Source organism: Sturnira hondurensis, unplaced genomic scaffold (assembly GCF_014824575.4).
Source record: "Sturnira hondurensis isolate 20B ecotype Veracruz unplaced genomic scaffold, ASM1482457v3 Scaffold0018525, whole genome shotgun sequence".
Lineage (NCBI taxonomy): Eukaryota > Metazoa > Chordata > Mammalia > Chiroptera > Phyllostomidae > Sturnira > Sturnira hondurensis.
Window position 1 is genome coordinate 9,844,706 of NW_028091156.1, and position 12,974 is coordinate 9,857,679.

Sequence of the window (12,974 nt, forward strand, 5' to 3'; positions counted from 1 at the left end):
GTGTGGTTTCACTTATTTATCCATTTAACAACTATTTAATGAGACCCTGTGCCCAGCACTATTTAACTACAGGGGTAAAGCGGTGATAAGCACAGGCAAGGTCCCTATTTTCAGGAAAATCTGCGGGAATGACAGACCACGAACCAGGAAACACGTATACAAAATATTCCACATACTAATAATGCTACAAAGACCATGAAGGTCGTGGAACAGGAGAGAACATCAGAGGTCTGCCGGGCACTAGTGCTGGCAGGATGGTCAGGAAGGGCCTCCTCCACAAAATAACATCAGAACAGAACAATCACAGTGGCTGACAAAGCCCGAGAATGAGGAGGACAGAGCAAAGGTACAGTGTGAGGCACAGGCTGCTGTCAGGGCCTTCGGGTTTTAAGTGCACAGCTACAGGCTTTAATTTAAGGCAGGAAATGGTTGGACTTGACTCGAGTTTCCGTAAAACCTGAGCGGAGAACGTGATGCTGACTTGGTTTGAGGACGCTGGGGTGGAGGTCGGGAAAGAGTTTGGTGAGAGCCATGTCCTGTAGGGAGAGACGGACCTGAGCCACTGACAGACCAGACTAGCGGGAAGAGGACAGGGAAGACTCGTCACCTAAGAGTCGGGGGAACAAGGAACAGGCGGTCTCTCCGGTCACTTCTCCATGGGCTCAGCTCAGCCTGCCCGACTTACCGAACCTGCTGAGAAACTCAGTGTTCCCATGCAGTTCTGCTTGGTGCCCTTCATTCTGGGAAAGAATACCATCTACTTCTCACTGGAATGGTTGCACATTATACAAAGTAACACATGAGATAAAATGCACAACATTCTGGGATATTCTTAACTTTTTAGGCAAATGCCATATATTTTTCCTGTTAGATATTACCTCCTAAAATATCATTTAAATGCATTGAAAATGCTGAATTATACGTCTCCATAATAAAATATGGATCTAATGATATTATTAAACCATAGCTTTCCGAATTTTTACAAATTCATAAGTTGATTGAGGGATAAGTTATATTATCAATCTCTACTTTCACATTATACATAATTAATATTTATCATTCCTCGCATATTATGTATCAACTATAATCAGAAATACTAAAATGGTATTAAAAATGTGATTTTAGATCTCCAATATTTACCCCAGAAAAATCTTTTCTGTTTTCTGTAACTTAAAGGACTCCCATCTGTGATTAGACTATACATATCACTCAATTTTTAAACACAACTTGGCATATTACCTTGAATTAGAGTGTGTAATAACAACACCCGTATTTAATGATTGCTAGTAAATGATAAATTGCTTCCAGGCAGAAACTGATACTCATCTGCCTCACATAACACCACTGTAAACACCATATAAGGCATTTAGAAATAATAAGTGTGTTGAATGACTTAATGATTGAATTCTGGAATCATTCAAACTGTAGCTATCTGGATAGATCAACCCTTTTTTGAATTTATACAGTTTTTTGCACAAGCACACACAGGCACAAGTATTTTCAAAGAGTCGTACCTCCCAGAGTAGCAGATAGCAAGAAATGTGTCCCATATTTCTTGATAAGGTTTTCTGTGATTTGCTGAAGAGTAGGTCGACGTCCCAAAAGTCTTATGTTGCGGAAGAATTCAGGGGCAAGAGGCAGAGGGGAGCCAAGGAAATTTCTTCTCTCAACTGCAAGGTTATTTACTTTCCAGCGGCCAAACTCCCTGAAAAGCAAATTTATTTTTTATTCATAAATACATACTCTATCCAAATGTTTTCACTTGAAAAGTTCACTTGGTAGCTTAGCTGGGGTCACGACATTACAGCACCTCTTGCTTGTAGTAATACCTCACGTGTCATGAGTAGGAGAAACAATATTATAATTTATTTAATTGGAGTGAATATTCTAAAACCCAGTCATGTAGAGGAAAAAATAAACCACTCAAAGTAAACAGTTTCTACCGATTTTTCCCCCTAAGAGAAGATGTACTCATAAAAAGAATTCTACTGTGCATAGAATATGAATATAGAGTTATTAAACAAGGAAAAAAACTAATATAATATTTTTCATTTTCTAAGGGAAATTGAAAAAAGAGAATGGATTTATTTCCATCACTCTAATGATCCCTTTGTTTATTCATTTTAGTGTAGAAACTTGTAACATCTTAGAGTTATGTAACATTATAGAGTTATGAAGAATTTTAAAAAAACATGATTGAAAGAGAAACTTTTTTTTACAATAATTATTGTTGAAAACATATTTTGAAACGCAAATGCAACGTGATTACCAATTTCCCAAGCTGAAAAGTGACTTTTAAGTTGGGTGTGCCAAATTTAAAAAGTGGCAGCTATGGTTGTAAAATACTTTTAACAAATTTGTCATTTTCTGAGATCAGTTAATAACACTAATTTAACAAAAAAAAAAGTTATTCATGGCTTACTATTCACTGTCTATTGTTATCAGAAATCTTGCTAGTGATTTAGATGAATGTAAGAAAACCTCTGACCTCAGGGCTCAAGGATCACACTAAGCAAGATAAAATGGGAATCAATTCATTGCCATTCAAAGACTTGAAAACATGTTGATGTGCAAAAATACAAGTGTGCAAAAGCTTATGTAGCACAACTCCTCTAGCCAATTTATCGCTGCCGTTGGATGTAAATGCTACTAATCTAAGTCACTGTGAATGTGCTTTCTCTCCCCTTACACTCACAGACCTTGTACAGCTGTGAAGAACCTAAGACAGGGCCAGCCTCCCGGGGCTCCATCATTGGAGGGACATGTTACTACCCCAGTCCGCGAGCTTCCATGAAGTTTGTGGTCTGGACTCACCTTCTGACATTTCAGTTGGACAAAGCACCTTGCTGCCCTCCCCCATCCCTGAGTCATTTATTCTGTGTCATGCAACAACCAAATCTAAAGGGCAAGCTCTTCAGGAGTCTCACCAGACTGAGTAAAACTAATCAATCAACTAAATCAGGGAATTAAAACCAGTATTGTTAGTAACTACAGCAAATTGTTATCTTAATTTCAAGAACTAATTGTTCATCTAAAATTCTTCTCTTGGCCAGTTTTTCATATTTACATCCAAAGAATGAAGTAAAATATTATACTTCCGTTGTGCATTCCCCAAAAGTGCAATTTGTGTAGAAAACATAGATGTTAATTTGAGATCTGAGATCTCTCATTTCCACTCACCCCACTTGGTTTGTAGTATAATGATATGTGACCATCGTTACAATCTCTGTACATTTTGACGAAAACCCAGGGAGAAAGTACTGAATGAGTCCTGAGAACTGGTGATAAGAACACTTCAGGTACAGAACTCATGTCTCCACAGTTAAGTACCACATTGGAAGCAGTAGTCATTAGATCCAAATACAAACACTTAGGGTCTCGTTTTTTCCAGGGCACAGAGTACGGTGGTGTTTACTAGTGTCCTCTCAAGTTAGCATGCCCACGTGGCTTCCTTTGACCAGTGAACAATGAGCTTGTTGACTTAGCCTGGTCCCTCGTTCTGGGTCCTTGATACCCAACCCCCACCCCACCCCGGCAGCTCAATGGTATGCATGCGGGCGTTAACTAAAAAGAAATTTTGTCATGTAAAACTACCTAGATTATGAGCTTCTTGGGTGGTTCATTGCTTGCAATCTAGTCTGGTACACCATGACAGACGTACAGCTTTTTGACCCTGGGGTAACTTGAGAAAACAATAAGGAATGACGACGATGCCTGTACCGCAAACTCCTGGCTGCAGTGTTTCCCTTTTTGAAGATAAGGTTCGCCTCCGTTGTCACTAGACCAGGCATTTATTAAAGTTGGGGGAAAAGGAAGCAATGGTGTGCTGAATGGAAAAGACGCTGTGGGGCATGGTTATCATAACGAGAGTACATTACCTGCAGGCATTGGTCCGACCAGACGCGTTCTGCTTCTATTAAGTAAGAACACTGTTGTTTCCAAATAATGCTGCCCTCCCCCCACAGCCTTCACGGAGTACGAGTGTCCTCCTCTCATAACTTTGGACATTTCGGATGAAATAGGCATAATCATTAGACTTTAATGTAACTTGGCCCTCTCAGAAGCGCCGCTATTTTGTAAAACACACAAATGGGCTATAACCAGCTCAGCCAGAGCATTACTTTGAAAATGTTTTTGTTGGCACTTAGGAGCCTCTATTAGTTGATTAGAGTTCTGTGCTTGCCTGCTCAAAATTCTGACTTGCAAGCACCTATTATTCTGTGTGTCCACGTAATGTTGACTTTTCTACAACAATATTTATTATCGTTTATCCCTACACACCTCGTGCAGAAGATTGGAAAACAAGAGTGTTATCAATTATATCATCATTTTGCCACACTGCCGTTGCCCTTTTATTAGTGTTTAAACTCTATGTGAATACGTAAGTGCATTCAATATATTCAAAATATATTAACTACCATGATCTCTTTAAAATTACACATGCATACTTAATTCCCCCCTCCAAAAGTAGAAGCTACTACCACTGCTGGCATCGGATATTTTGGACTCAATATCAAAGAAAAAGCTGCATAAAAATAGTGACAAAATTAGATGATGCTGTTGCGGAAATGATTTATCTTTATCCGCTAATTCACACTAAATGAAGTTGCTTGCCTAAGCCCTAGAGGCTAGTACTACAATGCCTTTCACATTGGTTGCCTTATAATTTTAATCCTATCTGTATTCATTGAAATTGGCAGATGCCACAGAATATTAAAACAAAACATAATACCCAAGCACTAACAGACTGCGAAGAAATCCAGCAGAAGCATCATAAATTGACTTGCCAGTCTCCAGTACCAGTAACTTCCTAATTACATCTGTAAAATCGCACTGATCTTAAGAATGGCCACCAATAATCAATACTATTTTTTCCTTGTTTTATGATGTGTAGCTGGTAGCTGCAAAGCTGGCTCTTTTAACAGTCTTTCTGTGTAGCTCCCACAGCTCACAAACGATGCTGTTTTCCGTTTGGCCAGGAAAAGGCAAATGTTCCTAATGGCCCGGATGACTGCCTCTGAAGCGAGTGTTTCTAAAGCAGCTGAAGGCCAAGCAGTGGGCAGCCGAGAGAACGGGCTTTCTTTGGCCTCCAGACACTTGATACACCAATACCACCTTTAAAAAAAAAATCTAAGAGTACTGGGAGCTTCAAAGCTTTGGAAGGTATTTTTGGAAAAGGCAAGGGATTTAGCAGAATATATCTGTGCACTTCAAAGCACAATGACAGATAGGGGTTGGGTAAAATGTTTACACGCAGGATTTCTGAGGAGCACCATTCAAGAGTAGTGCATTTTGAATGAGCTGCCAAACTGAGAGTAGATTAGAGAACACAAATTAGCAAGATTGCCCAAAGCAGTGCCCCTCCCTGGGAAGCAGCAGAATTCACTGTGGCTCTGGCCTCCTGAGGAGAGCAGAAAGTAAAATGAAATGGAGATGGAGTTACAAAGAAATATGTAAAAAATGGTCTGGTGTGGCTAGTGATGGATACTTCCAGTTCTTAAACTATGTTAAATTTTCAGAGCTATAAAGTGCCTGAAAGTTATTTCATTTTTATCATCCATAATTTTACATCATTTTCTGTAAATAAGGTATTATTTCAATTTTAATAAAAATAATGCAGAATTCCATTATCATAGTCACTGCCATTATTCCCAAAGGTAATCAATCTAGTAAAAATATAAAGGTGCCTCATGCTTGTACCATCACAGATATAAATCATTTATAGTATCCACGTTTAAATCAAACCATTGTTTGAACAGCTGTTCGCAAAAGTTTTGATGTAAAAAGTACACATACATGCTTGTAACAGGGTGCAGCCAAGAGGGGGGTCCCCAAATAGGGATTTGAAATGGGGTCCAGAACTCAAGATGTCCAAGATATATTAGAAAGATATGTAGGATGTGCTCACCCCTTCCCCCCCACAGGTGTATGTTGGGGGAAGGGACACATGGAGCAGGGCCATTGAGAGCTGTTTTGCATAGCAACAGCTTTGCAACTAACCTCTGGAATGGTCATTTAACATATCTATAACCTTTAACTGCTGTGATAGATATGTTGAATAGCTGTGGCCATGCTTTGAGCCAGGGAGAAGGGAGTGACTTCTACCCATGATGTAACTGGGAGGCAACTCCCCCGGTTACAGTGCCCAGGTGAGAGCTTGGAGATGATTGGCTCCACGCCATGGGGCCACACCTGCCCAGACCCAGTATGGCAGCCCAGTAAAGCTGGAAGGATATGGGAGTGTTGGCAGGTGTAGCCAATTGTGCAAGAAGTTGCAAATGGGACTGCAGAGGAGGACTGACTCAGGGATTTAAAACCCAGATGCGGCAGCCATTAATGGGGGAATCACCCAGCTTTGGCCCAAGTGGAAACTCCTGCAGCCGTGAGAGAGAATCCCCACGTGGCAGGAGAGAATCACGCAGCTTTTGCAGAGAATCACCACGGGGCTGTGGCGGTGCTGGAGAACCACGTGGTTTCGCCAGCGTGGAGACCCCTTCACAGCTTTGCTAAGGAGAACTACAAGGTATTGGCAGAATGGAGACCGCCCGCCCGCCCCCCCNCCCCCCCCCCCCCGCCGCCTTGGTGAAGAGAGGACCATGTAGCTGCTGGAAGCCTGAATCATGGACTTCTCCTTCTTTTCCTGAGATCCGGTACTCCAGATAAGGGCAGAAGGAGAAGGAAGGACTGTGTACGTCCCTGGCTATCCTAAAGGACTCTGATATTTCAATGAAGACATTAGGTCACTACTTTAAGTCTATATAGCTTTCAATAAACATTTCCTTTCCTTTTCTAAAATCTCTGGCATTGAGAGACGTCTTTCCTCTCAATAACTTCCTAATTACATCTGTAAAATCGCACTGATCTTAAGAATGGCCACCAATAATCAATACTATTTTTTCCTCATTTTATGATGTGTAACTGGTAGCTGTAAAGCTACCAGTTATGGGCGGACATAACAAACCTGAGGGGGTACTTTTAATAACAGTGTATCAGCCTCAGCTTGGCCCCTTTGTTCTGTAATATGCTGCCCATGAATGACTTTTTAACTTGAGAGAGGGGATTGTGTAACAAGAAAACTCATTTCTTTCTAAATTTTGGAAGTACAATTTAACATCTGTTACCACTTACCACAATTTTTCATCAACTACATACATATAATTATACAGATTTGGTAATTATTGATCAGTGCAGAGAAAGTTAAGACAGACATATTGGACTAAAATAAAATACCCACTCTCGTTCTCTCTCTAAAGAGAAATAAACACTGCTCTCTCCTTCGCTTGGTTTATCTGGGCGCAAATGTGTGACCGCAGTCAGCCTGCCGCCTTGTGCCCTCACTGGGTCTGCCTGTCACAACTCCAATCCTGGGATCTGCCAACCGCCGCCCACGCGCCTGGGTCAGTCTGGCCAAGTTTTCCTGCATGACCCCCCTCCGACCCCGCTCCACCACTGGCTCCACCCCTTACTGGTCTGGCTGAATGGTTCATAGTTGTCGGACTGCCGTATAGTTCAATTTTCTGTGTTTTGGTTGTGTTTTTGTTACTAAAACTTTGTTGTCTTTAAACTTGGTGGTGCGAGAAGGCACAATGTTTCCACCTACATCTCCATCTTGGCCGGAAGTTCCACTGGAGGAGCGAGCAGTGAGACACACCGCGCAGGCCACAGCAGCGGGAAGCGGCAGAGGAGACCGCCATTGCCCTTCTGTGGCCCCGCCCCCACATACAGCGTCACAACCCAGCGACTGAGTTGCCCCGCCCTGGTGAATACCTAGGGATCTGCCCCTCATGCGTAACAGGTGCGAACAGACCAAAACATTACAGCTCAAGAACACCTCAAGCCCCAGAGCCGATAACTCTAAGCAACCAAGAAATAGCCAACCTATCAGATGTACAGTTCAAAATACTGGTGATCAGGATGCTCACATAACTGGTCGATTTTAGGTACAAATTAGAGGAACAAATGAAGGCTAAACTAATTGAAATGAAGGAAAATGCACAGGCAACCAATAGTGATGGAAAGGAAACTGAGACTCAAATCAAGGGAGTGGACCAAAAAAAGGAAAAAAATGACCAAACAGAAAAGAATGAAGAAACAAGAATTCAAAAAAAAATGAGCAGAGGCTTAGGAACCTCCAGAACATCTTTAAACGTTCCAACATCCAAATTATAGGGGTACCAGAAGGAGAAGAGGAAGAGCAAGTGGAAAACTTATTTAAACAAATAATAAAGAAGAACTTCCCCAATCTGGCAAAGGAAATAGACTTCCAGGAAATCCAGGAAGCTCAGAGAGTCCCAAAGAAGTTGGATCCAAGAAGGAACACATCAAGGCACATCATAATTGCATTAGCCAAGATTAAAATGAAGGAGAGAATCCTAAAAGCAACAAGAGATAAGGGGACAGTCATCTACAAAGGAGATCCCTCAGACTGTCAGCTGATTTCTCAAAAGAGACCTTCCAGGCAAGAAGGGGCTGGAAAGAAGTATTCCAAGTCATGAAATCCAAAGACCTACAGCCAAGATTGCTTTACCCAGCAAAGCTTTCATTTAGAATGGAAGGACAGATAAAGTGCTTCTCAGATAAGATCAAATTCAAGGAGTTCATCATCACCAAGCCCTTATGATATGAAATGTTGAAGGGATTTATCTAAGAATAAGAAGATAAAAAATATGAACAGTGAAAGGACAGCAAACTCACAGTTATTAACAACCACACCTAAAACAAAAGCAAGCTAAGAGTACAGCTAGATCAGGAGCAGAACCTCAGGAATGAAGATCACATGGAGGGTTATCAACAGGGGAGTGGGAGGAGGAGAAGTGGGGAGAAGGTACAGAGAATAAGTAGCATTGATGGTAGGTAGAAAATAGACGGGGGGGGGGCAAGAATAGTATGGGAAATATAGAATCTAAAGAACTTGAGACGCGTGGACATAAACTAAAGGGGGAGAATGGTGGGGGAAGGGTGTGCAGGGTGAAAGGGAATGAAGGGGGAAATAGGACAACTGTAATGGCATAATCAATAAAATATATTAAAAGCAAAAAAGAAATAAACAAACGTAAGGTCTCTATTTTTACGTTGCTAATTTAAAAAGCAATTCTTTATCTTGGTTACAAAATGGAAAATATTTGCATTTCATATAGGAATTCAAATATTTTGGGGAGGCAAAGCTAGTTTTGTTTTTGTTTTCAAAGAGAATGGCTTCAGGAGTCAGACGTCTCAAGCTTGAAATCCCATTCTCACCAACTCAGCTCACAAAATTCGAAGCTCTATGAATGTCAACAAGCTGTTAACCCCCTGATGGATGATCATTTTATTTCTGAGCATACATCTAGTAACAGTGACTCTGCGGAGTTTTTGAAGAAGTAAAATTTGTACCGCAACTGAAATGGTTCAGGGTCCATTGTTTATATCACTCTGAATTTCGGTACCTGTACCCTTGTGATGTCACAGATTTGTGTCTCAGGTTGTCCATGCTGCAAATACATCCGAATATTGACCAAGGTAATAAGTTTGGGTGGAATTAATGAGCAAAAATCATAAAATAATTGATACATATAACTAAACTCAAAGAATCTGTGAATTGTTCTTCTTGGTCCAGACACAGACTAGCAAGTTAAATGCTCCTGAGGGAGAAAAAAATGCCAAAATTATATTTATCTGATCATGAAAACATAATCTGCATTTTGATACTTTCTTTAAACATTTATGCAATCATTTCATTGAGATTTTTTTCATGATGATACAATCCCTACATTAAACACTGGCTCAAACATTTATACTCCATGAATTATAGCAAGGTACCTAACCAATTAAATATCTGAGCTTGTAATAAATTTACTGCTTCATTTCAAGTAACATAAGGTAAAAAAGCAAAACCAAGGTATTTTTTTTGGAGGAATTACATTTTTGAGATGAACTGTCAATCTTTCTATAAAATTTTGCATAATAAAATTAGGTTTAAATAGTAACTCGCTGTCATAAAATACATGTTTTATAATGTCTTAAAGAAAGATCTTTTTAAGTGTTATAATTTTCTCCATGCAGTTAGGGAAATGAAAAATGCTATAGTAGGTCAGAGGTTTTAAGATATGCATAATTCATTTCAACTTGCTATTAATTTTCACCACTATTCACCACTCCACCGGGTGATAGGTAAGAAGCCTGGTGTTTTGTGACAAAACAAATATTCAGAAAAATCTGTAATCTTAATTTTGCAAAGTATAGACCATTCATTCCCCAAATTATAATCTTTTAGCTGGAATCAGGCTTGAGTTGCAAGAGCACCATTTTATAAACATCGAGCTGGTAAGGCGTAAATTGGCAATACTGCCTTTTTCTCTGTTATCATCAGAATCTACGGATTACTAATTGAAACATGGTATCTAATGTGCACTTAGTATTTCTGTCTTCTATGTTGAGGATGTATATAAAACGAATCTGTTAAATATCCCCTGCAGGCTTCAAACGCACCAATAACACACGCAGACACTGCTCTGTTATCTGGGCCCCCAACCCCGTCTCCAACCAATTGTGATGTGTACTCCTGTTGGACGGTCCCCATAAACAAATGTCCCAGGGTGTAATGACTCTTCTGTGGGTGATTCAGCTGCCATGATGTGTGCAACAGAACTATTTCAGACGTGGTTAGCCTGGCTGAGAAGGGAAAAAAGGCATGCTTTTGGTGGAGCTGATGCATTCTACTTGGAAAGCGGCAACTAAGCAAAACAGAAAAACACTCCAAAGGACTGAGAAAATATAAGTTACATGTGAAGAGATTGGGCTACGGTTTTATATAATTATTAAATGGACACTGGATAAAGTAAGCTTTTAATATAAAAAATCGAGGCATTAACTTCATTTCTGCATTTTAGACTTACGCAGCAATTAAGTATTCTAACAAGTGGCCTCACTCGTTCTGGTTGGAGCTTGAATAACTATTTAATAAATTGAGTATTAGCACTCTTCTGAAAGAACAAGGTCAATTAAAAGTTAGTAAAGCCAGAAGCCCAGATGGCACTGAATTCACCCAGCTAAAATGAACTACCCTGGATTTGGCTCATTCTCATTATTCAATTATTCATGTGATATATGTGGAAATCTGGCAAATTGGAAAATTGCCAGTAATTTGCCCCATCAACAGAAGATGACTCAGCTCTTGTAATTACAGACCCAGACACAATTAAGTACCTTCTCCCCGCCCTTTCAGTGTTTTTAAAAGCAGCTAACTCTATAATGAAAAAAATTAACAATCAAAAGAAAATCACAGATAATTTCATTTTTTCCCATGAGTAATTCAAATATCCATTCGCATAAAAGTTAGGAAAGTACATAGTCAACTGATAGACAAGTAACATTGGGTATGAGACAAACTGATAAAAATATTTTATAAAATGGAAACAGGTACAGAGGAAGAGTTCTATATTCACACATCTGTGCACTAAATTATTTTGCACTAAATGACCTGAATATTGTATGTTATAAAATCCTGCGTATGGACTTAAGAAATACAAGTGTCTTGTTTTTTCCTTTATGATTTCCTCTTTTAAACTTATATAATTTTGTAGGAAAAACTGCACTCTTAAAGTTCCCCAAATTATACAAATCTCTACTATGTGATTAACAATATTTGGCAAGGACTTCTATATTGGCAGTTCTCCTACAGCACCATATCGTAGGCACACACTTTAACAATAAAATATGGTGTGCTCTGCAGCATTCAACCGATACTCTGAAAACGAAGACCACCACAGTCATAACTTTCTGTTTAGAGAAAAGAGAACAAGTGTGGTTTGTTTGTCATGTGGCCTTGTGGAACACATATATCACCTCTTCAGCGTGATAGATTCCTTTGGAATGAAACCTAAAGTGGGCGATAAAAGAAGGCAAAATGACCTTGATGACCTTGATCTAGTGGATCAAGTTCATGAAGTAGCAAACATCTCTGCAGTCTCTCTGGGTAGATCAGTTTTTGTTTTGTTTTGTTTTTTTAAATTTTTGTGCTAGGTCTCACTTCCTTTTGCACAGATAAATCACAGCACGGTTAAAATGAGTAAAGAGAACAGACCAGGATAAATGGTTTACATAAATGTTGTATCTCAAACGTAAATGGGGTCATTCTTATGCATAACATTCATAAAACATTTTAGGACATTTAAATAAAAAGTTCTATTATAAAATAATGTATTACCTCAATCTTTATCATTGCTCAATTTTCACAGCCTTGCTTAACTGTTAAAATTACTACTGACAGTACTAATTTCTCCACTCATAAATCACCCCCAGGAAACCTGTATGGCGCTGAGGGGCACAGGCTCTTTGTACCCCGAGGCTCTCCTGAGTGCAAAATGCTATGGGTCCTGTGTAGTGAGTTTTCTCACTTGACAGATTTGAAAACCAAGCCCTAGTTAAGCTTGGTTAAATTACATTGCAAAACTCAAAGACTAATAGTTAAGAATACAAATTAGAAGTTAAAACATGTAATTTATATAAATACACTAATAGTTTTTTTCAAAATTAAATTCACTGTGATGAACTGAACCTCCTGTTAAAGACATTTAAATAGTCCCTAAAAATAAAAATAATGTTATTTGTCAAATCTAGGAGGAAAAGTCTGGACTATCCCAAAATTATGATGTTATATTCCTGTCATCCTCTGTCTATACAAATAGCCTTATGCATCCAAGCACTTAGTAAATGTTAGTGGATAAAAGAAATGCCATATAATTATTTAAGCTAGTTATTATCATGGTATGATAATATTTACTCCTTCAGTTCAAATTCTATTTTTTCTTTTTGTAATTAAAATGTCTTTCAAGTGTAGGTTATACTCATCAAAAATGCTAGGCATTGCTCATCTCTAAAGAAAAGATTCTGTACTTAGAAATAATTTCTTTTTCCTTTTTCTTACATCTGTGCTTTGAAATAGTAACAAAAAGATAATTAAAAACAATGAAAACAGTTTCCATTTACAGCAAAAT

At 39.1% G+C, this 12,974-nt stretch overlaps 1 protein-coding gene across 1 annotated transcript in view; it reads right to left on the reverse strand.

Moving 5' to 3' along the window:
* Positions 1–12,974, reverse strand: part of BRINP3 (BMP/retinoic acid inducible neural specific 3) — a 218,643-nt gene that overhangs the window by 115,302 nt on the left and 90,367 nt on the right. The window contains exon 3 of the mRNA XM_037069481.1: positions 1,515–1,705. Within this exon, the coding sequence (XP_036925376.1) occupies positions 1,515–1,705 (191 nt within the window). The remainder of the gene's footprint in view (positions 1–1,514; positions 1,706–12,974) is intronic.